General features: G+C 54.0%; 3 protein-coding genes across 3 annotated transcripts; 1 reads left to right on the forward strand and 2 right to left on the reverse strand.

Moving 5' to 3' along the window:
- Positions 1 to 1,622: 1,622 nt before the first annotated feature.
- On the forward strand, positions 1,623 to 10,503 carry PRICKLE3 (prickle planar cell polarity protein 3). The gene is given in 10 exon segments (XM_037512395.2): positions 1,623 to 1,706; positions 2,883 to 2,968; positions 3,771 to 3,954; positions 5,862 to 5,975; positions 6,285 to 6,422; positions 7,834 to 8,037; positions 8,131 to 8,317; positions 8,906 to 9,205; positions 9,818 to 10,282; positions 10,285 to 10,503. Coding segments are annotated over 10 exon segments (1,848 nt in total). The 5' UTR covers positions 1,623 to 1,664; the 3' UTR covers positions 10,413 to 10,503.
- A 125-nt stretch (positions 10,504 to 10,628) lies between these two features.
- On the reverse strand, positions 10,629 to 13,492 carry PLP2 (proteolipid protein 2). Its single transcript, XM_037512396.2, has 5 exons — positions 13,262 to 13,492; positions 12,051 to 12,203; positions 11,850 to 11,945; positions 11,239 to 11,329; positions 10,629 to 11,043 (listed from the first exon to the last, which is right to left on the reverse strand). Exons 1-5 carry the CDS (start codon positions 13,355 to 13,357, stop codon positions 11,021 to 11,023), a joined length of 459 nt encoding a protein of 152 aa, XP_037368293.1. The 5' UTR covers positions 13,358 to 13,492; the 3' UTR covers positions 10,629 to 11,020.
- Positions 13,493 to 16,763: 3,271 nt separating this feature from the next.
- MAGIX (MAGI family member, X-linked) lies at positions 16,764 to 20,481 on the reverse strand. Its single transcript, XM_037511671.2, has 7 exons — positions 20,433 to 20,481; positions 20,164 to 20,350; positions 19,478 to 19,629; positions 18,641 to 18,723; positions 18,330 to 18,566; positions 18,049 to 18,220; positions 16,764 to 17,314 (listed from the first exon to the last, which is right to left on the reverse strand). The coding sequence occupies exons 1-7, from the start codon at positions 20,479 to 20,481 to the stop codon at positions 17,010 to 17,012; spliced, it is 1,185 nt and encodes a 394-aa protein (XP_037367568.1). The 3' UTR covers positions 16,764 to 17,009.
- Between the last annotated feature and the right edge of the window lie 4,945 nt (positions 20,482 to 25,426).

The following is a 25,426-nucleotide window of genomic DNA, read 5'->3' on the forward strand; positions in this document are numbered from 1 at the left end:
ATTTGTCTGGCTGTGGCCCCTTCCCCTCCCCTCCAGACCCCCACCCTTTCCCATGCCCTTCGGTATTGTTTGAAGACTCCCTCCCCAAGGAAGAACAAATATGATTAATTCTCCTCCCCTAAATAAACTCCTCAACCACCTAGTCCACCCGGCTCTGGCTTCACAGTGTGTTGTTTTCTTTTGGGGGGGGGGGACAAAAGGAGAGGAAGTTCCACCTGCTACCTGCTGGTCACCATTCAACTCATCCCACTATTTGAGGTCCCTTCAACAGAGTTATGCTGAGCTGTATCCTCTGTGAAGCGTCCCCTGCGGATCATTCTAAGCCACACTTTGAGTAACCCCACTACTGGCCACCAAATGCTGTCTTTCTAACGTTCAGTTCCATTCTGGCCCCTTAGCCATGCCTCTCCCCACCCTTTGTGGAACAATGTCCCCAAAACCCTAAGGAGTTAGAGAAAGACCTTCACACTTCACAGGAAGACTTCCCTTTCCACCCCTGACCCTGCCGGCCCCATTTCCTTGCCTCTGCCCCAACTGGAGAACCCGGAGACCGGCTAGACAGCAAGGCCAGGCGGCGGGGCGCCGGGTTATTAGTTCATTCATCTATCCCCTTTGACCACTCCCCGGCTCCTCCCTGGGGCCAGGATGGGCGGGAAGTGACAGGGATGTGCGTAATGGGGCGTGGTGGGAGGGGGAGGTCCTGGGCGCCCACGATGAAAGGGCCGTCTGACCGCCGCCACCGCCGTGCCTAATTAGAGACCCCGCCGGGCGCCCGAGTTCTGACTGCAGGCCTGGGACCCCGTCCTCCCAGCCCCGGGGCACTGCGATGCCTAAAAGCGCGAAGAGACTCCCAGCTCTGGGACTAAGCTCCAGGAAGGGATTTCTAACTGGAGAGAGAAACATGGGAGCGAAAGGACGGCTTTAAGATCTATTTGTCAGAATTTAGGGACTCATGACAGCTGGACCTGTAGGGATAAAGAGAAAAAGGGGAAGCGGGCCTCGGAACTCTGACTTTAATCTCCTCCCCATAAAACCTCTGGCTCTGAAAGTGGATCAGGGCAGGGACGTGCAGGGGTGTGTGTGTGTCTGTGTGTGTGTGCGCGCGCGTGAAATTTATCAATAGCTCTCTGCTGGGAGCGAGGATACATCCGCTGGGGCTGCGATGCGGCGGGGGGCCATTCCCGCATCATCATCCGGAGAAAAGTGACCCTCGAAACATCGCAGTGGGGAGGAGGCCAAGAGGGGACTTTTAACTACCCCCCCGAAATAAACATTCAAGAGAATCGACCTGAAGCGTCCATATAAGCCCCCTAACGCACCTCGCGCAGTCAGGTCTCTTCAAAACCCTGTGAGGGAACACGTGGCACCCTAAGGTTTGGGGGACCGCGCCATCTGATAGCCAACTCCAGCCCCGAGCCTGAGGACCTGGAAGTTTTCTGGTCCAGCACTGCTGGGTTGCGTGCCCCTCACCTCTAGGCAGGGGGCGCCTTGGCCGCGGAAAGACTGCTGGCTGGGGAGGGGGGGCGGACCCTGCAGGGCGCGCTCCTCCCACCCGGGTGTCAGGTTTACGGAACCTAGCTCCCCTGTCGGACGCGCTGTGGCCTGACGGTCGCAAGGATTCCATCCGCCTGACCCGGCCCGGCTTGACCCTACGCGGGCGCGCCATGTTCGCGCGTGGGTCCAGGAGGCGCCGCTCCGGGCGCGCGGTGAGCGGGAGTCCGGGCAACGGTGGGGGTCAGGGGAAAACAGGTCCAGGAGAGGGAACAGGGAACAGCAATAGTGAGGAGGTGTCCCACAGAGGGTCTGGGAATCCCCATTCCCAGGATTCCCACAAGAGGGACTGGGGCTGTTGGAAGCGTTGTGAGAAGGAATGGGTAGATCTGGTTGCCCATGCTTTGGCAACCTTTATCAGCACCCCAGGACTTGGTGGTGCGCTCCACTCTAGTGTAAATTATGGTAAGGGATTGTGAGTGTCAAAAGAATGAGTCCTGGGGTCCTGGATTGAGCAGGACCACTTGAGCTTCCGGGGGGCGGGGGGAAAAGGACCATCCCTGTACCAGAAGGTGGACTGAGAAGGGGTGCTAGTCTCCTGCACTGCGGGAGTACTGAGGGTGGAGGGATTGAAATTGGGGGGAAGAGAGCTTCCAGGCTTCCACTTGAACCAGGGAGATTTTGTCTTCCTAGTTAGAAGGGTCTCTCTCTTTTCTTTGAAGATCTCTAGGTGGGTTTTGGGTATGGTGGTGCAGAGGAGTGAAGAGCCCTGAGATCTAGGGCTATGCATGGATATGAGAGGTCAAGATCAAGACTTCTTCTGGGAGGAGATTTCTGAAAGGATCAGGAGCCTCCTGAGATCCTGGGGGAGGGTCTCCCGTTGCTTGGATCTGAGAGGGTGAAGCCAGGGTTTGGGGAAGGAGTTCTTGCGCTTCTGAAAGGAACGGCAGGGTTAATGTGGGGATACCAAGTAAGGGCCAGGTCCCGGACTCCTATCCTCTGGAACCAGGGTGCTGCTGGCCTCCTGGTGGAGAAGCGCCCAAGACGAGGCCTGGTAAAGTACTCTGAGTTCTGGGGGAAGTGCTCAGGGCCTGGAGGAGGCTGAGGCTGGTGGGAAGTGTCGCTCTGAATGGGTGGGAGACAGGCTTGCCAGGGGAGGGGAATTCCTTGAATGGGGCCATACAGGGAGGTGGCCTCAACTGCCACTCCTCTACCTCCGTTGTGGCCCCCTCCCCCGCGCTCCGGGCCCTGTCCCAGCCTGCCCAGAGCTGCCCTGGTGGGACAGGCCTCAGCTTGCGGTCGCCGGCCTCAGAGTGGAGAGGTGGGCGTTGACTTCTCCCTCCTGGCCCCCGCGCCTCGCCCTGTCCCGCGTCTGCCCCCGCCCACTACAGCCACCAGAAGCCGAAGACCCAGATCGCGGCCAGCCCTGCAACTCCTGCAGGGAGCAGTGCCCCGGCTTCCTGCTGCACGGCTGGAGGTAGGTGACTGTCCCAGGGTCTTGCCTTTGTCAGAGCCCCGCACTCAAGGGAAACCCATGCACCCCAGGCTTAGGCCCCGCCCTTCGGCTTGATCCTGGTCCACTGGGGCGCTGTCCCAAGCTCAGATTCAGAGCCCCCCCCCCCCCGACTTATTCCCAATTGCCCCATTCCCAGGAGAGCTCCGCCCACCGTACAGCCCCATCCCCTGAAGTGTCTTCCCCCTAGCGTCTGAGCCCCAAACCTAAGGAGATCCCTGGCTCCACCCACTGGCCTCCAGTCCCCCTCTTAAGCTCAAAACTTCACTCCTAGACCCAGCGTCCTGTCCTACTGGAGCCCTGAACCCAAAATGTCTCATAAAATAGTACAAAGCCTGACCCACAGGCTCAGTAGCCCCACCTGGCCTCAAGTCAGAGCCTCATCACAAGCTAGAGCCTGCCTCTAAGAAAGTTCCCCCACTACCCAGCAGAGCCAGTCCTGAGGGGAAATTCCTAGATTTATGCCAAGCTCAGGCTCAGAACCCTTCCCCTACTCACGCCCGCTGCCAGGAGAGTCAGAGCGCAGTTCCAGAGCTGAAAATCAGGGAATGGCCTTGAGATCCCACAGCCCCCACCCCCAATTCACAGACACACTTCCCAGTTGGCCATCAGCCTTCACAGGTCAGTGCCCCCAGACTCAGAGCCCTGTCCTGGTTATCCTTTGGGGTGATAGTTTCATGCCCCATCCTTCAGTTGAACTTCCTTGGGCTGCCAAGGGGTCCGATGTGTGACCTCTCAGTAACTAACCCCATCCCGGCCCCCCCAGAAAGATCTGCCAGCACTGCAAATGTCCACGGGAGGAGCACGCGGTGCATGCAGTGCCTGTGGACCTGGAACGCATCATGTGTCGGCTAATCTCTGACTTCCAGCGCCACTCCATCTCTGACGATGACTCCGGCTGTGCCTCCGAGGAGTATGCCTGGGTGCCCCCAGGTCTCAAGCCTGAGCAGGTGACCAGAGACCACCAACCATTCTTGCTCTACACACTCTCTCTCTCTCTCTCTCTCTCTCTCTCTCTCTCTCTCAAATGGGAACCAATTTCTGAGGCAACACTATGGTATGTAGTCAAATTGCTTGTGTCCTTCTGACCCCTCTGTGATCAAGTGGTGGTCAGCCCCCCACAATACCAAGGTATCCTGAGTGATCCCTGGGCCAGTTCCTCAGGGCCTATTCATCCCACTCCTATTCTACTCCTTACCTCGTGTCTCAGCCCAGCACTTCATTCACCCCATCTCCACTGATCAATTCATTCAGCAAGTACTCATTGAGCCCGCCAGACACTGCTAGGCATGGAGGATACAGTAGAGAAGAAGCACATAACAAGACATAATATCTGCCCACCTGGAATTTAGATTCCCAGTGGGAGCTACAGCCAATAAGCATATCTATAAGAATATGTCACATGGTATAAAGGCTGTGGAATTAAAAAGCAGGGAAGGGAGGTGGAAAGAGATATTTGAATTGCGTGGAGGCTGTCCAGGTAAACTTGTGTGAGAATTTGATGTTTGGGCTTACTGAAGGAGGTGAAGAAGTGACCCATGTAGGCGTTTGAGGTTAGAGCCATGCAGGCCAAGGGAATAGCCAGTGCAAAGGCCGTGTGGCAGGTGTGTGCCTGGCATGTATTGCGGAGGAACAGTGAGGATGCCAGGACAGCTGCAGCAGCATGGGTGACAGAGAGCGAGGTCAGAAAGGTGTGGCAGCCAGGGAGAGGACTTCGATTTCTACCCTGCATGAGAGAGAAGCCACAGGAAGGTTGTAAGTAGAAAGGGATATGTTTTGTCTTAAGATTTCACAGGATCTCCCTGGCTGCTGCGTGTAGAACAGACGTAGGCATGAGAGTGGAAGCAGGGGGTAGTGAGGGGGAGGCTCCTGCAATAGTTCATGTGACTGATGACAGTGCTGGCAGTAGAAGTAGCGGGTGGTGGTCAGATTCTGGATTTATTTTGAAAGTAGAGCTAAGAGGATTCATTTGAGAGAGAGAGAGAGAGAAGAGCAAAGATGATCCCAAGGATGGATGGATATTGGGAAGGTTCAAGGCAAAAGCAAGTTTGAGGGATAAGGGCCTATGTTTGTTTTGGTCATTGGAGTTTGAGACGCCAGTTAGACAGCTGAGTGGCCACGTTGCCTGGAACGCAAGGGAGAGGTCACCGGACTGGAGGTATGCATTTCTGAGGCATTAGCCACTAGGTGGTATTAATAGCCACGAGGTTGGATGCAGTTCCCGAGGGAATGAGGCAAGAGGACAAAGGACTGAGCCTCAGGACCCTCCCACATGCAGGGGTCAAGTAGTTGCGGTGGAACCAAAAGAGGGACAGAGAAGAAAAAGTGCATAAAGTAGGAGAAAACTCAGGACTTTGTGGTGTCCTAGAAGCCAAGGGAAGAAAGTGTTTCCAGGAAGAGGGAGCGGTGAGCTGTGTCCAGTGGGTCAAATTGGATGAGGACTGAGACTGAACAATGATTGGACGTCACTGATGACCTTGACAGGAACAGCTTTGAACTCCAGACAGGACGGAAGGGGTGGGGAGGCCTGAATAGAGTGGGGACAAGAGAGCGTGGGAGGGGAGGAAGTGGGGACTAGAGTGCACACAACTCTTTTGAGGAATTTTGTTGTGAAGGGAAGGACAAAAGTGGGACAGCAGCTGGAGGGGAAAATGGAGTCAAGACATGAGGGTACACTAGGCATGTTTGGGAGCTGACAGGAATAGCCTGGCCTGTAGGAGGGAGAGGTGGGAGTGTCAGTAGACGTTCCCTACTGATTGATGAGTTTAATATTCTCAGAGAAGTAGGCCCCACCATCCCACTGCATCTCAACTCACCCCTAGTCTCAATTGTTTTCTCACCCGCCCTGTCCTCCCAGGTATACCAATTTTTCAGCTGCCTCCCAGAGGACAAGGTCCCCTATGTCAACAGTCCTGGGGAGAAATACAGGATCAAGCAGCTGCTGCACCAGCTCCCCCCACACGACAGTGAGGTGAGGAGAAAGAAGACAGGAAGGGTGTACCAGGTAGGGGATACAGCCTGGGCAAAGGCTGGGAGGCGAGAAATGGCAGGGTCGCAGGAGGAAAGGTGAGCTGATCTGAGGTGAAAGGAGCAATTGGGGTACATTCTATGGCAAAACCATAGCTGGATATTGGATGAATAGTAAGGGGTGAGTATTTCAGGCAGGAAGCACCATCTTTACAAAGGTCTAGAAGTAAACTTTTTAAGCATGGCTGAAATTTGGAAGAGGTTTGGGGGCAAGCATCAAGGGAGAAACCTGGAAGACCCCTACCCCCTCCAGGCACAGTACTGCACGGCCCTGGAAGAGGTTGAGAAGAAAGAGCTCAGAGCCTTCAGCCAGCAGCGGAAGAGGGAGAATCTGGGGCGCGGCACTGTGCGCATCTTCCCTGTGACCATCACTGGCGCCATCTGTGAAGAGGTGAGTCATGGATGGCCTCCGTGGGTGAGCAGGGCCAGAGCAGTGCCCTGGAGTGCAGGGCCTGTCTCCCCCAGCCTGGGCAGATAGATCAGACTTGCCACTTACAACCTTGGGACTTGTCTCTACTGCCCACCCTGGTGAGTAGGGTCCGTGCAGGAACCATCTCGACTTCTATGGCTGGCAGGCTGTGTCTATAGGGTCCCCTAAGGAATGGGGCCTGTGCCTCAGAGCCTATTGTTGGGAGTGGTCTGCCTCTAAGGAAGCACTAGTTGACCTTCTCTGTGGATTCCTCCTGTCCACAGTGGATGTGGGGCCTGTGCTGTCTCCCTGATCCTCTCATGGTGGGGACTTGTCCTTCAAAACAGTGCTTCTAGAGAGGCCTCCCCGGTGGTGCAGCAGGTTGAGCACCGCACTGTGAAGCTGTCTGCAGCCTCTGCAGTGCGGGTTTGATTCCCAGCTGGCCAGGGAGAAACCCACATGGCAGGCAGACCTCTCCTGCCTCGCCCGCTGCTCCCCTCAGCAGTCCTTGGTCCCTCTGCCTGTTCTGCTCCCCGCTCTGTCTCTGGTAGATTCTCTCACCCTCCTGCGCCTCTGACATGTACCCTGGTTCTTGTATAAATAAATAAATCTTTAAAAAAAAAACTTTAAATGGGCCTCCCCGGTGGCGCAGCGGTTGAGCGCTGGGTTGGGAAGCTGCCCGCAGCCTCTGCGGCGCCGGTTCGATCCCCGGCTGCTCCCCGGCCACCGGAGGAGGGTCCCGCATGGCGCGCAGACCTCTCCTGCCGCCCGCTGCTCCCCTCAGCAGTGTACTTCAGTCCTTCTGCCTGCTCTGCTCCCCGCTCTGGCTCTGGTGAATTCTCTCACCCTCCCGCGCTTCTGACTATACCCAGTGCATGTATAAACAAAACAAACAAACAAATAAATAAATAACATGCCTCTATATTAAAAAAAAAAATAAAATAAAATAAAAAAAACTTTAAAAAAAAAGTGTTTCTAGAGCCCGGTGGTGGGTGGAATTAGTCCCCAAGGTCCCCCTGTTGGGTGGAGCCTGTCCTTAGATCCTACCATTAGGTGAGGTCTGTCACTAAGGTCCCCTCAAGTCTTGGCCTGTCTCTATGGTTCCCCCAGCCCCTTAAGGAGCTTGCCTTTAAGGCCACCCATGATGAATGGAACCTGTCTGTACCTTTCCCCCCAGGAGCAGGGTCAATCTCTAAGTCCTCCTCATGAAGGTAGGCAGGATCTGTCTCAAAGCTACCCTGTAGTTGGGGCCAGTCACAAAGATCCACCACAGGGAAGCCCCAAGTTGCCATGCCTTGACTGACCAGCTTTTCTAACTGACCCCTTTTCCATCTGACCATCTTGATGGTCATGGTGTCCATGATGGTGATGGTGTATATCTGTCATTTGGCAGTGTGGCAAGCAGATCGGAGGTGGAGACATCGCAGTATTTGCCAGCCGGGCAGGCCTGGGGGCTTGCTGGCACCCACAGTGCTTTGTGTGCTCCACATGCCGGGAGCTGCTGGTGGACCTCATCTACTTCTACCACGCAGGCAAGGTCTACTGCGGTCGCCACCATGCTGAACGTCTGCGCCCACGCTGCCAAGCCTGTGATGAGGTTTGTGACTTGGCACGGGAAGGAGGGGGCAGCGGGCAAGGCCAGGGGCACACCTTTCTTACAGCCACAGATGGCCTTCTCCCTCCCCCCCAGATCATCTTCTCCCCTGAGTGCACAGAGGCCGAGGGCCGGCACTGGCACATGGGTCACTTCTGCTGTTTCGAGTGTGAAGCATCGCTAGGAGGGCAGCGCTACGTCATGCGTCAGAGCCGCCCCCACTGCTGCGCCTGCTATGAGGCTCGCCACGCTGAGTACTGTGATGGCTGTGGAGAGCACATCGGTGGGTGAACGAGGGACCTGGACAGGGGGTGGATGGACAGTTGGGCCACAGCCCCACACCACCAGGATTCCTCCTGTCTTTCAGGCTCTCTGCCCTATGCCACTCTATACTTTGTCTAACCCAATGCCCATTACTGCAAATCCCATTGCCGACAGCCCTCATTAAAGTGTGGTAATAGTGTAATACTTTCTAAACCCCACCTGTGCAGCACTACACATCTAGACCAGAGTGCCCTAGAATTCCCACTCCCCAACACTACCCTCCCACCCCCTCAGCTGAGCCCCTTTGCCCCCAAGATAGGCCCACCCTGGGAGAGGGCACCTTGGGAAAAAAGAGACAGGGAGGGGGAAACATTTACAAGACAGTTGCCAAGAGAGAGAAGAATGAGGAAGCCAGGGGTGAGAACCAACCTTCAGGTTTCCTGCTCTCTCCAAGGAAGGGCCCCATTCTGAAGAGATGAGGGGAGAGGGTTCTTTGGGTACCCTGGCTCAGACTCCTGCCTCTTCCCAAGAAGGGCCCTATTCAGGAGGGGTGGGGGTGTGTTTGAGGACTCTGCCTCAGTTTCCCCCCTCGCTTGGTTCTCCACAGGCCTGGACCAGGGACAGATGGCTTATGAGGGCCAACACTGGCACGCCTCAGACCGCTGCTTCTGCTGTAGTCGCTGCGGGCAGGCCCTTCTGGGCCGCCCTTTCCTGCCGCGCCGTGGCCTAATCTTCTGCTCACGAGCCTGCAGCTTGGGGTCCGAGCCCACGGCTCCTGGACCTGGCCGCCGCAGCTGGAGCCCGGGCACGGTCTCTGCACCGCTCGCAGCCTCCACAGCCTCTTTCTCTACCGTGGAGGGGGCGAATGAGACCGCCACCAAAGGCACCAGTACGGAGCCAGCGCCTGGTGAGCTAAGCCTTCAGCCACTCCCACCTACACTGCACTTACCCCGCAAACCCTGGCCCCTCCCCTTCAATCGCCCAGGCCCCACCCCTGCAGCAGCTCTGGCTCCGCCCCCAACCCAGCGCTGGCTTAGCCCCCCTGACATTCTAGGCCTGGTTTCCAGCCCAAACTACACCCTCCTGTGAGCCCTGCTTCCTTCTCTACTGGGATTGTCCCCAAACCCCACCTGTCCCTGCTTCGGCCCATGTTCCTTCTCCATTCCTCCAAACTCTTAACCCTCCACCCTCCACGCCCAGGTCCCCCCCATTCCTATTCCATCCCAAACCTCCACTACTAGGGCCTATGCCACGCCCCTTCCATCAGAACCTGGACCCCAGTCCCAGCCCCTCACCAATCCAATCTTGATCCAGCTCCTCCAATCTCACCCTTCCCTCCACCGGAGCCTGCCCTGGGGTTCATTATTTCCAGGTCTTTCTATCTTGCTTCCCTTTTCTGACCCTGCCCCCACTTTCCCAGTCCTGGTAGGGGAAAGAAGAAAGGACCCTACCACAGGCCTTCCCTCAGGTGGGCATGGTGGTGGCACAAATACCTGGAGAACTCCCCATCTCTTTCCAGATGCAGGCCCTGAGGAACCTGCCCGCTTTCTGAGAGGGGCCCCCCATCGCCACTCCATGCCTGAGTTGGGTCTCCGAAATGCCCCTGAGGCACCCCCAGGGCCACCTGACAGGCCGGACCCATGCCCAGAAGATGGTGCTTTCGGTCGCCAGAGCACCCCACGTGTCAGTTTCCGAGACCCTCTGGTGTCTGACGGAGGCCCTCGGAGGACCCTGAGTGCACCCCCAGCCCAGCGCCGCAGGCCACGCAGTCCACCACCCAGGGTCTCCAGTCGGCGCCGACGCTGCCACCGCCGCCACCACTACCACCATCACCGCCACCACTCTGGCAGACGTCGCCACCATCAATGTGACTTGGGATCAGGGTCAGACTCAGGATCTTGCTCCAGCTCACCCTCCAGCCCCAGTTCCGAGTCCTCAGAGGATGATGGCTTCTTCCTAGGGGAACGAATCCCGCTGCCCCCACACTGTGCAGGCCTGTGTATGCTCAGGACACTGCAACTGAGACCCCCAATACCCCATCTCCACAGCTTCCCCGGGACTCCCGCCCAGGGATATCTCGCCAGGCCAGAGACAAGAACTGCATTCTGGCTTGAAGGCAAGGCAATCCTGGGGGGCTCCATTCAAGTCAGTGTAGATGATGGCCCACCCCCAAACTAAGGCATAAATTCCCTTCCTCCTCCATTTGGTCTGTTTGTACTATTGGAGTAATTTAATATTTGTTGTAAGACAGGCCCGGCTTCTTTACTCTTTTGCTTCAGCTGCTCCCCGCCCCAATTTTCCCCTTCCAGATGTTTGAGATCTATCCACATTTAATCAGAGGATTAATTTATTCATTAAACCATCTGTTTATTATTATTTATTTCTCCTTCTACAAGGATAAATAACCTCACACTGAGGTTATTTGTAGTGGGACACAACTGGAGTCCGAAATCATTTTGGGCAGTGGCTTAGGTGGGGGCATAGTCCAGGAACAACTGGTTGCTCCTTTTGGATACTGTAAAAGGCAGGGGGAACTAGGCACACACAAAGGTGGTCATACCCAGGAAGTCTGACTGGCAGGCTGGAAGACAAATCTCCAGGTAAAGGCACTTTTACCTCAAGGGGGCAGGAGTAGGCTAGGAGTACTGTTGCAGGGTGGGGAGGAGTTACTTCCAAGGAGGTGGTTTTTGCAGGTTGCAAGGAGAAATGAAGGGTGGTTCACCTACACTGGGCCATCTGCAGGGTCTGCAAATGAGGAAAAGAAAGAAAACATTGGGTGGATCTATATGCCCATTTTACAGACAAGAATATTGACAATTATGGTACTGCTGACACTACAGCTGTAATCTGTACCAAGAAGGGACTGATTTGGCATTCATGCCCTTGAGATACCCCTTTCCTTCTCAGCCCCCTCAGCAAACTGCCCACATACACACTTACCAGTAGGGGCTGCTGTGTGTCTTTGTTGGCGCAAAGGGAAGGTGATATAGGCATCATAGCCAAAGAGGAAGGTAGCAAATAGGCCCAGTACCTGGTGAGTAGAATGGGAGTGAGGGAAGTTGGATTAAGCTGATCAGCCTACTCCTCTCCAGCCTCCTCGTTTCTACCTCATCCAGTGACTGGCTACCCCCCAGAGGGATGGATACTGAAGCCCCAGGTTGGGAACCTGGACAGCACTCAGGGAATGGCCAGGAGATAGAACTGACCCTACCGGCCTTCTCCTAGGACCTCTGAACACAGGACAACCATATGGTAGCCTGACACGTAGGCACCATCCACACTGTACATTTAAGACAAAGTTCTAGCAGATGGTGGTCTAATGCATTGGCAAAGGGGCCACATCTTACGATTCCCACAATGGTCCCTATGCTGGACAGGGATGGAACTTCACAACAACTGATCTTGGAAGGAAAAACAGGGCCTGGAGCAGAATTTCCTGCAGGCCCTGAAGACAGGTGTGACCTGCTATGGGTCACATGCTTTCTATTAGAAGCAGAGGTAGCCTTGGGTCCCCAAACTCTAGACTTTAGTGCAGCCTCCATGGCCTTTACCCCAGCGACGATTGAAGAGTTGTTTCCTCCGTGAACAAGAACAACAATGGAGGTGATCAGGTAGAGGATGGCCGCTATGATGGTTCGCAAGAAATCCTGTGAGGTACAGGGAAAAGACGGAAGTCAGCATTCAGAGTCCACCAGATCTTCCCAACTGCTGGGGCCCCTCCCCAGCCCCACCATTTTCAAACCCTTTCTCACACTCCAAGGCCAGTTGATGAACTGTATCTTGGTGTGCAGATCACACATGTAGATGACAAAGAAAACAGCAGCAAGGATCATCTCAACCACTGACAGGGAGGAGTATCCGGGCGTGGAGGCACTGAAGCAGATGAGGATCACCAGGCACAGTATCTGGAAGGATGGCATGGGAAAGAGGTCTCCACCAACCTCCGAGGCTGAGGGGGTTGGTTTAAATTAGGAATCTCAAACTGGGATGCCTATCAGGACAGGGAAGATGACAAATAATCACACCTAACTACTTACTGTGTGCTTACTGTGTTCCAAATATCGTTCTAAGAACTGCACTAATTCACTTAATCATCACAGCAACCTAATGAGCTGTACTGTTATTACTACTATCTTTAGTTTAGAGATGAGAAAAGTGAGGCACAGAGAGGTTAAGCGACTGACTCGGGGTCACTCAGCTGGCAAGGGGAAGAGTTGGGTCACTCCGTTTTCCCCCTTTCCCTCCTAAGGAAGGGGTGGCCTGCAGGGAGTGGCGCCGCCAGGTGTTTCGCGAGCCCTGCAGGCGCCAGCTTCAGCGCCTTGGATGGGCGGGGCATGTGGTTCCCCAGGCAACCCCTTGGGGAAGCTCAGAGACTGACACCGGAGGGGCAGGGCTCCGTTAAAGGCGCCGAACCTCTTTTAAAAGTGACTCTAAGGCTGAACTCACTTTGAGGAGGGCGGGAAAACGAGGCCTGCAGAGACCGGGATAGCTAAGGTCCTCCCGCCCCAGCACACAAGGGTGAGAAAGAGTTGCGAAGGGCGGGCCACCATACCGCGCGGGGCCCCACCCCAACAGACCCCGCCCCTTGGCACCTGGCCAGCCCGCCCCGCCAGTGCCCAGGCCGCGCCACGCCCTGCCACGGGAGGCCCCCCAACCTCCCAGGCCCTTGGGACCCCTTCGATGAGTCCACCGATGAGTCCAAGTCATCTCTCTCCACCGGGCGCCCCATTTGTGTTATACGTCCCTTGCCTCTCCCGGTGGACCCACAGCTCCCGACCACCTTCTCCGAACCCCACTGATTCGCCCTGCGCCTCTGGTCTCGGGCCCCCACCACTAACGCATCCACCCTCACCCCAAACCGAACGCTCCGGGCCAGCGCCTCCCTCACCCGGGGCCACCCAACTCTGCACGGTCCAGACACCCAACTCCACCTTTGCCCACCCGCCGGTCCCGGGACGCTCACAATCTCAGCAAACAGGAGAATTCCCTTTCGGGTGCGCCAAAAGCTGGTACAGGCGGCCCAACAGCCGGGGGCCGAGAAGCGCTCGGAATCCGCCATGGCGTGGGCCGGTGTCTCTACCGCAGCGGAGGATCTGCTGGTTTGCTCGCGGGTTCGAGGACGCTGCACACCCAGTCGTCTAGCCCGCCGTCTGGCCGGGAAGGGGCCCCCGGGGCGAAGGAGGGAGTGAATCACCGCGCGGAGCTGAAGCGGGCGGAGCCGGAGGGGGCCGGGCCAGGTGGCTGCCGCCCCGGAAGCCCCCTTGCCCCGCCCGCCAAGGATACTCCTCGCCCGCTCCTAGCACCCCCCCCCTCCAGGGGCGCCCCCTATCTCCAGGGGCGCCAGCCTTTGAGGCTTGGCATTTCGAGGTCCTGTGCGGGGTAACAGCGAGAGCCTTTACCTTTTCAGAATACAAATACCCGCCCCTCCCTAGGGACTGACTCAACTCAGAACGCTGAGCTAGGCTTTGGTAAGGGGTGACTCAGTTTCCTCAGCTGTAACAAAAAGGTCGACACCACAGTTAAACCCAGATGTTTCCAGAATTCAGATTTCAGATTTTAGAAAGTTTTCCCAATACAAATACGGTGTGTCACTTCACACTGTCAGCGGGGCCGAGGTTTCCCCATTTTGAAAGAACATATTTCCTCAAGGGAAGGGGTGGGTAAGCAAGGATGAAAATGTTCCTCATTAGTCAGGTCATGTCTTAAAAACAAAAAGTACCACCGAACTTGTGCAGACTGTCAGTTTCCAAAACTTTTTGGACTTCAGAATCACAGATAAAGGATCGTGAATCATGGACTAAACCTCTTGGCAGTGACAGAAAAGAGATGAGGCTGGCCACAAGGTAAGAACGAACAGGGACTGGTAAGCATCAAGTTACACAGTATATGGAGCTGACATTATGTCAGAGCCCACAGTACGATTCTCAGTTCTTACATCTTGGGGAAGTCCTGGCCTCAAGTGTTGGGTCTACTTTCCTGATTCTCAGGAAAGGAGTTGTTAACCCATCCCTAGATGAAGACTGGGGAAGGAGCACACATTTACTCCTTGCTGGGAGCTTGGTAAGATGAGGGGAAGACTCCTGGGGTGCCAGGCTGGGTGGGTGACAAGTTGATTTTATTTGAAGAGTGTGTTATCCTAAATAAGTCATTTTTCCTGACTCAGCCTCAATCTCTGCATCTAAGATGTGCAGAAGTCATCTATGACTGAGATGTGTATTGAGGGCTTTTGCTCCCCAGACCGGATGTTGGTTTTATTCTTCTATCATCTGGAGAGAGATGTGGCTGGAAGGCTAGAATAGTTGGACCCAACAGCCTGCCTACTCTCCCTCACCAACCTAGGGCCCCTCAAAACCAAAGAAGGTATTTCTTGATTTCAGTCCACATTGCCGAGTGATTGAATAGTGGAAGGGGTGAAACATACTTTTCCCAGTGCTTGAGTGTATGTTTTCCAACTCTGTGAGGACATACCTGAGTTTCTAGAACAAACTCTGCTCCACAACAGGACCTTTGCACCTGCTGTTCCCACTGCTGTCAATGCCTTTCCCCCAGCTCTTCACACATCAGGTCCATCAGGTCCCAGTTCAAATGTTAAGTCTTTGGGAACTCCCTGGCGATTGGTGGGGTTCTCAGCGCTTTCACCGCTAAGACCTGGGTTTGATCCTCAGCCAGGGAGCTAACCCACATGTGGCACAGCGGACCTCTCTTGTCTCCCCCACTGCTCCCCTCAGCAGTGTGTTTCAGTGGATCCTCCTATCCTGCTCCCCACTCTGTCTCTGGTGCATCCTCTCATCCCCCACACCTCTGGCCTATAACCCAGTTCTTCTATGCAAAAAAAAAAAATCTAATGTTTCAAATGTTAAGTTTCCTAAGAGGCCAGCAGCCGACGACCATCATTATCTCTCCCATTATAACCTCCTTTTGCTATCTTCCTATCACTTCTACCTGAAATTAACTTTTATTTATTTATCTTTCTGCATTTTCTGACATCTATCTAATCCGCACTACAGCAGTTACACAAGAATGTAAATCTTTAAGTTTGTTCCCCCGACATTCCCCCCAGGGCCTATCACAGTGCAAGGTAAACAGCTGAGGCTCAGTCAAATGCAGGTGAGATTAGACAGGCTTGGGAATCAGGCCTTGATGACATCTTGCCTAACTCCCCCTCCCCCATCAAGCTATTTATACTCTCTGGATCTCACTTCCCTCTTCTATGAAATGGACATATCGGGGTTGAGATGTGTAACTAAATGAAAATAGATAGTGCAAGTAAAGCCAGTGGCAGGGATAAGGCTAAGTGGTGGCTGGGGTTACTATTATTAGTCTCCTGGGTGTAACTGTGTTTATAAGACTGGAGTTCTGGAGTCCTTTTCTGACTTCCATAGAGCCACACCTCTACCAGTCTCTGAGTCAGGGGTAGCTGAATGCCTCAGAGTTGCACCCCCACAATGTCTCCATTGCTACCATCCAAGGGTTCACCTCTTTACACCCCAACTCTCAGCCTGACTTTGCTCTCCCTCTCTCCTCCCCAGCACCACCCTGTGCACTCATGGCCTGGTCCTCTAATTTCCCACCACCACAACCCCTCCCCATAGGGGTGAGATTTGTCCATTCCAACCTGATCACAGCTTCCTGCATTAGGGGGATGTGGCCAAGTATTCAGGATGTGGTGACAGCGGAGGTGACTGGACGTTTCTGGCCCTGGCCAGTGCCTAGGTAGCTTCAGCTTCAGAGCTACCCAGGCTGAAGTCCTATTGGTGATATAAGCCCCAGCTTTAGGGCTCTGTCCTCAGGATGGAGGAAACTCAAGCCTCTCCCAGGACCGGGAACGCCCAGCTCATCGTGTGGCGTGTGCACACAAGCCCAGCCGCAGTTCTTCCCCAACTATGGAAGGGGGCATGGCCCACAGGCTCTCACAAACTTTTTCAGCCCGGCCCGCTGACTCACACCTTCTAGGCTCCGCCCCAAAGGGGGCTCCAGGGCCCCAGCCCTTGCCATGAGGGTGGCAGTCTATGCACCAGAGAAAGCTTGCCAACCCGGGCGGAAGTGAGAGACCGCAGGTTCCCGGCGAAGGAAGCCGCCCTGCTTCTAGCCTTGCTATCCGGTAGTCAGCTGAGGGTTTGGACCATGCCAGTCCAGGGTTTTAGGTATGCCGGTGCCCTCCCCCCGGCCCCGGTCCCAATAAGCCCGCCTCTGCATACCCCACGCCCCGCGTAATAATCATCCATGACCCCTGCACACTTACCCCCCCCAAAAAAAAAAAAAGTGAAATGAATGAATGGGGGAGAGAAGCAGATGTTGGCCAGGGGAAACAGTGCTGAGAGGGCACGCCGGACTGAGGACCGGCAGAAGCAAACACCCCTCCAGAGATAAGAAAGCACCCCCACAAAGTACGTTGTCGAGGGTTTCCAGAGGAGGCCCTCCTGGAAACCTGATCGATCCACCCCCTCTTTTGTGGCAGGACTCAGGAGCCCCACCCTGCCTAGAGCACCTGGCAAGTCAAGACTGGATCGAACCATTTTATTACCCCCCCTCCCGAAACAAGAAGCGCCGGGCTGGCCGGTCTGGGAGGACCATGCCACTGAGTACGTGAGGGGAGCGCGGGCTGGTCGACTGCGCAGCAGGAGGGGGGACAAGACAAAAGGGACGCTCTCTCCACGACGCCAGATCCAGGTTGGGCAGTGCCAAGAGAGCACCAGCTGTCTGACGCATGCTCAGTGCCTCCGCCTTCCGGCTGCCATCTCCAGCGATAGCTGCGCATATCCCGGGATCCCTAGGGCCCGCGAGAGCCTTTCTTCGCTCGGCACCAGCCAGGGCCCTGGGGAACCGGGGGTTGGGTCTCCGGGGTCCTCTGTGTGGCGCTCTGCAGGAGAATCTGCGGAGTCGTTGGCTGCCCGCTCTGGGCTAGGCTCCTGGTTGCCCCGGGTTTGGCGTGGTTCACAGGATCCCGGGTGCAGAAATGGGGAAGCGCTGGCACAGCTAGAACTCAAGACCTCTGGTCTCCCAGGACCTGGGCGATCTGGGAATGGCAGAACTGCGGGTTACATTGGCTGTAGGATAGGGATCAGAGATCTGAACCCCTTGACTGAAGATGGGAGATTCCAGGGGCTGTGGGAGACAGACAACTCTCCTTTGAGAAAACTGCCTTCAAGGTCTGGACACACCGCTCAGGGATCCACACCACCCTTCAGGATGCCAGAAGCTTCCTTTACGAAGACGGCTCTCCTAAGTCCAGGACTCATCCCTCAGAAATCATCATGATCCCCAAAGGAAATCAAACCCTGACCTTGATGTGGAGACCCCAAATCCCTCCTATCTAGGACCCCAAACTCTCCCTATGCTCAACTCACCTTCCTAGACTCCCAAAACTTCCCTTTGGATTCCTGATCTTTGAGATCTAGACCTCCCTATTGCTGCACCCCCAACTCATTCTCTCCCTGCTGAGACCCACTCTCTTTCTCTTGGAAGACCTTGATGCTTCCTTCAGAACACTTTCTTTGACCCCAGACATTTTCCCTTCTCTCCCCTCCCAGTACCTCAAAAGCCTCTTCTGAAATCCACCCATCTTCCCATTCTGGGACCCTACATTTCTTGCCCTCAATTTGGAGCATACCATGACCCTGCACAGATACCAAACCCCTGGCCCTCCTTATGGAAACTACCCACCACTTCCCACCCAGGACCTCAGCCTCTCCCCTCTGGAACCCTCCCCACCCCTCCAGATGGGTGAGCCCTCACTTCTGGGAAACCCACCATCTCCTTTCTGGGGCCCTGACACCCCCTCAGGTTTGCCAGGGTGGTTCTCAAGAGGCCTGCGAAGCACAAGATGGAGCCTGGGGCTGCCTGCCCGAATCCGCTCCAGGACCTGGGCATGGGAGAGGTCCTGAGTTGACTCTCCGTTGATGCGAAGGACGAGATCGCCAGCCTGCAAGAGTGCAAGGCGAGGAGAATTGCAGAAAGCCCAGAAAGAGAGGGCCTCCCAAAAGGGCAAGAATGGGACTAGCAAGGTTGAATGGAGGGTGTCTTATGCTCACTTGCAAACGACCACAGCGCTGTGCAGGCCCATCCTTCAGCAGTCCGCCCACTGCCAAGGGAGTGTTCCCAGTTGCATCTCGTCCGCCACTTAAAGTGAGGCCAAAGCCCAAGGGACCGCGAACCAGTTCTACGCAGAACTGACCGGAGCCTTGGGGATGCTTCGATGCACAACGTAACTTAGCCTGGGTCATTTGAGGCTGCGTGGCACGTGTACCCAAAGTATTGGAATGACGATGCTGAAGTAAGAAAACAAGTGCTCATACATTGCCAATCTCACTATCTTGAGGCCTCAATTAGGACAAGGTGGTACCTGGGGTGGGTGTTCCACCAATGTGGGATTAGGCAGGCGACTGTCGGTGACCTCTATCTCGGCAGAATCCAGCATGCAAGTGGCTGGGAAATTAAAGAGGCAATTGAAGGGTACTCCATGGAAACGACCTAGGATGAGGCCCCTGAGTAATATTTATCCTCATCTGTTTTTCTTGACTCTAGAATGCACATACAAATTCACCTACCATTTTAACTACTTCGCCCACACAAATAAAAAATAGCTGTACTGATTCCTGTCTCTTAACTAGTATACTGGGTCCAGGTCTTTGACGAGTCCTCCATTCCTTGCCACCTCCCTCTAATAACACGGAGACCCGCCCCTCAAATAACACCCTCACGCCCACCCCAGAGGATGCTGCTCCAGGATTCGCTCCTGCTCATTCCAAGTCCCGCCCTCTAATTAGCCCATAAGCCTCAACCCACTCCTGACAGTTCGAGCCCCACCCACAATGGTGGGTAGGCCACACCCCCTATATTAGCATTCCACGCCCGCCCATTAGCTAAGTGCCCGCCCCCAGAGCTTCCAGCCCTGAGGAATGCCACCCCAAGCCCCGCTGAGCTGGACCGCGTCCAGCCTCTCGCCCTTCTTCGCTAACCTTCCAACACTCACCTACTGCGACAACCCTCCTGGTATCACCACCTATAGGAGTAGTCCAGGGTACCCCAAGGCCCCGCCCCCTGGAGCTCCCTCCGACCCCGCCCTCTCCACTCACACTGTTGGCTCAAGACCCGAGTAACTAAGAACCCCAGGCCCGCCACCTCAGAAACGAGCTCCGCCCGGACCGCATCCCCCGGGCGGCCCCGCCCCCGCACGCACCCTCCTTGGGGCGCAGGCGCAGTGTGGCACCAGCCCGGCGTACCAGCGCCGCCACGTCGTTCGCAGCTCGGGCCGCCAGGGGGCGCGCGTCCAGCCGCTCCAGCAGCTGCCGGGCGCTGCGGCCCGCCGGCAGGGAAAGGCCGCGGCCTGCGCTGGCGAAAAGGACAGGTCAGAGCCGAACCCGAGCCTCCGCAACCCCCCACGGCCCACACCTCCACCCCGGCGTCCGACGACCCAACCATGCCCTTCCACATCCCTGGAGAGCCCGAACACCCCCTCCACAGTTCCCGAGGTCACCTACTGTCCCGCCACCCCAGGCCGCGGTGGGTCTGCCACCCCACGATCCCCACCGTATCCCTGGACGTGGGTGTTTGAACGCAACATTCCCGCACACCTCCGAACGCCCCGTGAATACCTCTGGAGGTCTCCGACTCCCCCTCATGACCACGGATTCCAAAGTCTCCCCCCCAAATCGAAAGGGACCCCGATCTCCCTAGATGTCCCCACAGGACAGTCGGCCCCCTTGTGGCCCCCGCGCCCCCGATTCCCCCTCCAGACATCCTGGGGCAACCCCGAGGGCCCACGTAGTCCCAGGTTGTCCCTCCACGACAGCCCCGAGTGCTCAGGGGTCCCCAGTGACCCCAGGCAGACCCCTGCTGCACAACTGCTCAGAGGCTCCTGCGAGCCTCCGGGTGTGGTGCGCAGCCCGCGCCGCAGGGGCTGGTGCAGGGCTGCGGCGGCGGCTGCGGGTGCAGGTAGGGGGCCTGGAGCCAGGCTCGGGTCTCTGGGTCGCTAGCTGGGTCGCTTGGCCCCTGCCCTCCGCCGCCGCCGCCGCGGCCGCCGCCTGGGCGCCTGGGCTGCTTTGTTTACCACCTGTCGGAAGGAGAAGGCGCGGAGCAGACAGGCGGGGCCCGGGGTGGCAGCGGACGCGCCCTCTCCTGCCTCCCCTCTGTACCTCCTCTGCGCCCGCTGGGGTCGGCGGCGACCCCCGCGCGCCGCTCCATGAGCCGCAGTCGCCGGTGGACGCACGAGCCGCCAGCAACGCCTGTGCAGGTCCCGGGCGCACTCACCTGGCGGCCCGCCCGGGGCTGGACGCCGCGGAGGCTGGCCGGCCAGTGCTCGGCGCCCGACCCGCGCGCCGTGACCTACCTGGCGGCCGGAGGAGGCCTGGCCTCGCCGGGCCTCAGGCGCTGCCCCTGTTTTCCCGGATGCAGGACTGGGCACCCCCTTCCACCCAACGCATGCTGATGTCCTTATTCCACGTGTAAGAAGGGCAGGTCGAGGCCCAAGGGGTGTTAAGGCCCTGGCCCCGGCTCTGAAAACTAAAAATGGGGGTGCACGGAGCAGCCCAAGTTTACCAGGGAACCGCGCCGCTTCCAGCAGAGCTTTGACATAGTGGGCACAGGACGTTGGCAGCCAATGTTTGTCTAAGCCGGTCCCTCCTGGCAAACTGGAGGGGGATGGTGGTGCTGGGGAGGGACAGCCCTTGGAAACTTTGAGGCCACGGGAGGGTTTGGGGCCTGAGCATTAGAGGGATGGGGGCTCACGAAGCAGGGAAGGCAGGTCCCCTGGAGAGCGGAGGGGCTGTAGGGGTTAGAACTTGAGGAGTCTTTGAAGGCTTTTGAAAGGGTGAGTGGGAGTGCCAGCCAAGGAGGGGGGAGAAATGAGACCCCCCTCCTAGGTCTGAAAATGACGGGACTGTCTGGGGCCATAGGCCCCAAGGGTGGGGGGTGTTTGGGGACGGTGCTGCTATAGTAGAAGGAGAAATGTGGAGCAGTTTGAGGTGGCCTGTGACCACCACCCTGTGAAAGAAGAAACAAGGCCTGAGGGGCTCAGGCACCTGCCCAGGGCCCAGAAGCCAGCCGAGAACAGTGAGGGGCTCAGGTAGCACCCACCACCCACCACTCTCTTGGTCCTTGCGCGGTGACTGTTTCACTAGGGGCTCTGGGGCACCGAGTGGAGATGAATATAGAAATATGTTAATTTGGACGATGGTGGAGAAGAGGTTTGCCTAAATCCCTCAACAAAGAAGACTTTAAAAGGGGTAATGGGGGCCTCCCCGGTGGCGCAGCGGTTGAGCGCTGGGTTGCGAAGCTGCCCGCAGCCTCTGCAGCGCCGGTTCGATCCCCGGCTGCTCCCCGGCCACCGGAGGAGGGTCCCACATGGCGCACAGACCTCTCCTGCCGCCCGCTGCTCCCCTCAGCAGTGTGCTTCGGTCCTTCTGTGCCTGCTCTGCTCCCCGCTCTGGCTCTGGTGAATTCTCTCACCCTCCCGCACTTCTGACTGTACCCAGTGCTTGTGTAAAATAAATAAATAAATAAATAAATAATAAAAAAATAAACACAGAACTTATAAAAATAAAATAAAACAAAAGGGGTAATGGTTTTAAAATCTAGAGCACAGGGTTAAGCAGACCCTCATTTAGATACTTCCATGAGGCATGGCTACTAGGGAGTTCTGCTCAGATCTAGGAATGGAACAGTGCTGAAACAGGGATTCCCTTAATCCATTAATGCAGTGAAAATAATGGAATAAATGGCCTGAAGTCATACTTGGGGCATTACTAAAAGGCTTTCGGTGTCAATTCTTGTGGGGAATGTCTAAAATTATATTGGCCACCACATTATAGTAATCGACATTAATTATGATGGAGTGAGATTAAGAGGGGATTGGTTTAAATTTGTGACTTGGGTGTAATTACGAAGGTAATGGTAATAGTGAAAGATTGGTTGCGTTCGTATCAGATGAGGACCAAGGAAAGGATTTTTCTATTCAACAATGTACTAGAGGTTTAGGCCAGTCACTAAGACAAGAAGAAACAAATGACATACAGATTGGAAAGAAAGTAGTAAAACTATATTTCAGACAAGATTGTTTATGTAGAAAATTAGATGGAACCTCCCAAAATCTACTAGAATATACTTACTAGTTTAGCAAAGTTGTAGGACACAAGATCAATAAGTAAAAATTTCATATCTATGTAGGCAATAATCCATTACAAATTGAAATAAGAATTAACTGTTTACAGTGCCATCAAAAAAAAAAAAAAAAAAAGGAATGTTGGGGATAAAGATTGTTAGGGGGAAAGGATGTCCTAAAGCTAATCCCATGCAGGCTTTGTGGACTCCACCCCCACCCCAGACCAAAGCCATCAGGACATTGGGAGAGACAAATCCCATCACCACCAAAGGGAAGGTGGCTGGGACCTGAGGGTGGGGTGAAGCAGCCAGGTTTGGTATAAAACCAGACACGTGGGCTTTGAGGGGGTTCCTTTTTGGCTCTCCGCCAGCTCGCAGCGTCTGGCCAGCTCGGAGAGTGCTTTTTGGGTTTCCAGGTGGGCGGATAGGGTAGGACGCATTAAAGACTTTATTTCCCTATTTTCTCCCTGAGTTGTACATTTCCTCATTTCCCTTTCCCTTGTAAATAAACCTTTTATTAACCTTTTGTGTGTGCCTGTAGTGGGGTATTAATATGTCTCTTCTAAGCGCGCGGGTGAGGACCCACAGCCAGGCAACCCGTTTTATATCGGGGTTGCTCGGTAACAGTTTGGCACCCAACGTTGTTTCCAAGCTTCACCCGCGGTTGACCAGTCCAAAGTAACTTTCCTTGCGTTGGTCTCCATAAAGCGCACTAGGTCTGCAGGACTCGCAGTGAAAATCTTTGTTTCACGTCTTGAAAAGTCTGCTTTTTTTTTTCCCCGTGCGTGCGGCTCTTGTGGGTGTGTTTTTGACCCAAACGTGGCCTCAACCATGAGCTTAAGCGGTTTTATCCCTAACTTGAGTTCTTTCCGTTTTTTTCCGGCCTTACACACAGCCAAGCAACCCGTTTTATATCGGGGCTGCTCCGTAACACGATGACAAAAATGCATAAGACCTGAAAACTTAGAAATGCAAAATATTGCTGAAATGAAAGAAGACCTTAAATGTTATATATATTATATCCCGGTTATGAGACTCAATATTATTATTTTCCTTTCTTTCTTTCTTTCTTTCTTTCTTTTTTCTTTCTTTTTTCTTTCTTTCTTTCTTTCTTTCTTTTTTCTTTCTTTCTTTCCTTTCTTTTCCTTTCTTTTCCTCCTTTCTTTCTGTATATTTTACATCATTGTTCATTTTTTTACAATGTTTGCTTTCTTTTCTCATGTGTAGTCCCCATAGAATTTCCATCACCAAGTCACCCGTGCACCATCACCACAGTCCCTTGTGCTCTTCCCTCCCTCGTTTTGGTCCCTCTCCCTCCCCTTCCCCTGCAGAATGTCTCTGATTTATAGATGTCTGTTTATTTTTGTTTCCTTTTGTTGTTTTATTTTTATTATTTTTCCCCTAATGCCTTATTTGGTTCCCTATAATCCTATCAGTGAAACCATCTGATATTTTTCTTTTCCTTCTGACTTATTTCACTGAGCGTAATCCCTTCTAGCTTCATCCATGTTGCTGCAAATGGCATTAGTTTATCTGTTTTGATTGCTGAATAGTATTCCATTGAGTATATGAACCACATCTTCTTGATCCGGTCATCTATTTTTGAGCATTTGGATTGTTTCCAAGTCTTACCTTTATAAATAGTGCTGCAATAAACATAAGGATGCAGGTATTCTTTTGAATTAGTGTTTTCGTGTCATTTGGGTATATCCCTAGTAGAGGGGTTGCTGGGTCATGTGGTAGCTCCATTTTCAGTGGCCTCCATCTCATGAAGCTCTCCATACTGGTTAGACCAGTTTGCACTCCCACCAGCAGTGCAGGAGAGTTCCTTTTTCTCCACATCCTCACCAACAATTGTTGTTGCTAGATTTTTTTTTTTTTTAATATGTGCCATTCTCACTGGTGTAAGGTGATCTCTCATTGTGGTTTTGATTTGCATTTCCCTGATTATGAGGGATGTTGAATATTTTTTCATATGCCTGTTGGCCATTTGCAGTTCCTCTTTGGAGAAGTATCTTTTAAGTTCTGCCCATATGTGACTGGGTTGTTTACTTTGTTTTTATTGAGTCATTTGAGTTCTTTGTATATCTTTGTGATCAGTCCCTTATCAGTTGCATGGAAAGCAAAAGTTTTCTCCCAAGCGGTGGGCTGCTCTTTGTTTTGGTTACTGTCTCTTTTTGCTGTACAGAAGCTTTTTAGTTTGATGTCATCCCAGGCTGTTTATCTTTTCCTTCACTTTCTTTGCTTTGGATGATGAGTCTTTAAAGATGTTACTGAGATGTATGTCTTGCAGTGTTTTACCTATATTTTCTTCTGTATATTTTATGGTTTCAGGTCTTATGTTCAGATCTTTATACAGATAGATAGATAGATAGATAGATAGATAGATAGATAGATAGATAGATAGATAGATTTTTTTTTTTACATCATTCTTCGTTTTTGTACAGTGCATGCTTTTTCCTTTCAGGTGTAGTCCCCGTGAAATTCCAACCATCCATTCACCTGTGTCCCATCACCATAGTCCCTTTATGTTCAGATATTTTATCCAATTTGAGTTGATGTTTGTGCATGGTGTGAGGTAGTGGTCTACTTTCATTCTTTTGTTTTTGGTGGTCCAGTTTTCCCAGCGCCATTTATTGAACAAACTGTCCTTGTTCTATTGCAAATTCTTTGCTCCTTTGTCAAAGATCAGTTGCCCATATATGTGCGGCTTTATTGCTGGGCTCTCTATTCGGTTTCATGCCAGTGCGAAACTGGCATGAAATCAATTAAAGGCAAACTTGAACAGAAACCAGAAAGACTAAAATCTTTTATGACAGAAGGTGCAGAACAAATCAAACACACCCTTCCTAATTTCAAAAAACTACTAGTTCTTTTTTGGTGAAAACATGAATCCAGAGGGAATGGTTGCTCTGATGGACAACCGTGAGGATGGTGTGACCCCGTATATGATTTTCTTTAACAATGGTTTAGAAATGGGAAAGTGTCAACAAATTTGGCAATTACTTTGGATCGATCACATAACACCAGG

This window comes from Talpa occidentalis, unplaced genomic scaffold (assembly GCF_014898055.3).
Source record: "Talpa occidentalis isolate TD23 unplaced genomic scaffold, MPIMG_talOcc4v2.1 talOcc4.15, whole genome shotgun sequence".
Classification (NCBI taxonomy): Eukaryota; Metazoa; Chordata; class Mammalia; order Eulipotyphla; family Talpidae; genus Talpa; species Talpa occidentalis.

What these genes read in the sequence shown, in the direction of transcription:
- PLP2 (XM_037512396.2), bottom strand. Translation starts at nt 13,357, where the DNA reads ATGGCGGATTCCGAGCGCTTCTCGGCCCCCGGCTGTTGGGCCGCCTGT. An exon ending in ACTCTTCAATCGTCGCTGGG is followed by an intron (nt 11,330 to 11,849) that starts GTAAAGGCCATG and finishes TCTACTCACCAG; the next exon opens with GTACTGGGCCTATTTGCTAC. An exon ending in ACACACAGCAGCCCCTACTG is followed by an intron (nt 11,044 to 11,238) that starts GTAAGTGTGTAT and finishes CCTCATTTGCAG; the next exon opens with ACCCTGCAGATGGCCCAGTG.
- MAGIX (XM_037511671.2), bottom strand. Translation starts at nt 20,481, where the DNA reads ATGGAGCGGCGCGCGGGGGTCGCCGCCGACCCCAGCGGGCGCAGAGGA. An exon ending in GCGCCTGCGCCCCAAGGAGG is followed by an intron (nt 18,724 to 19,477) that starts GTGCGTGCGGGG and finishes TTAATTTCCCAG; the next exon opens with CCACTTGCATGCTGGATTCT. An exon ending in AGCGCTGTGGTCGTTTGCAA is followed by an intron (nt 18,221 to 18,329) that starts GTGAGCATAAGA and finishes GCACTCTTGCAG; the next exon opens with GCTGGCGATCTCGTCCTTCG.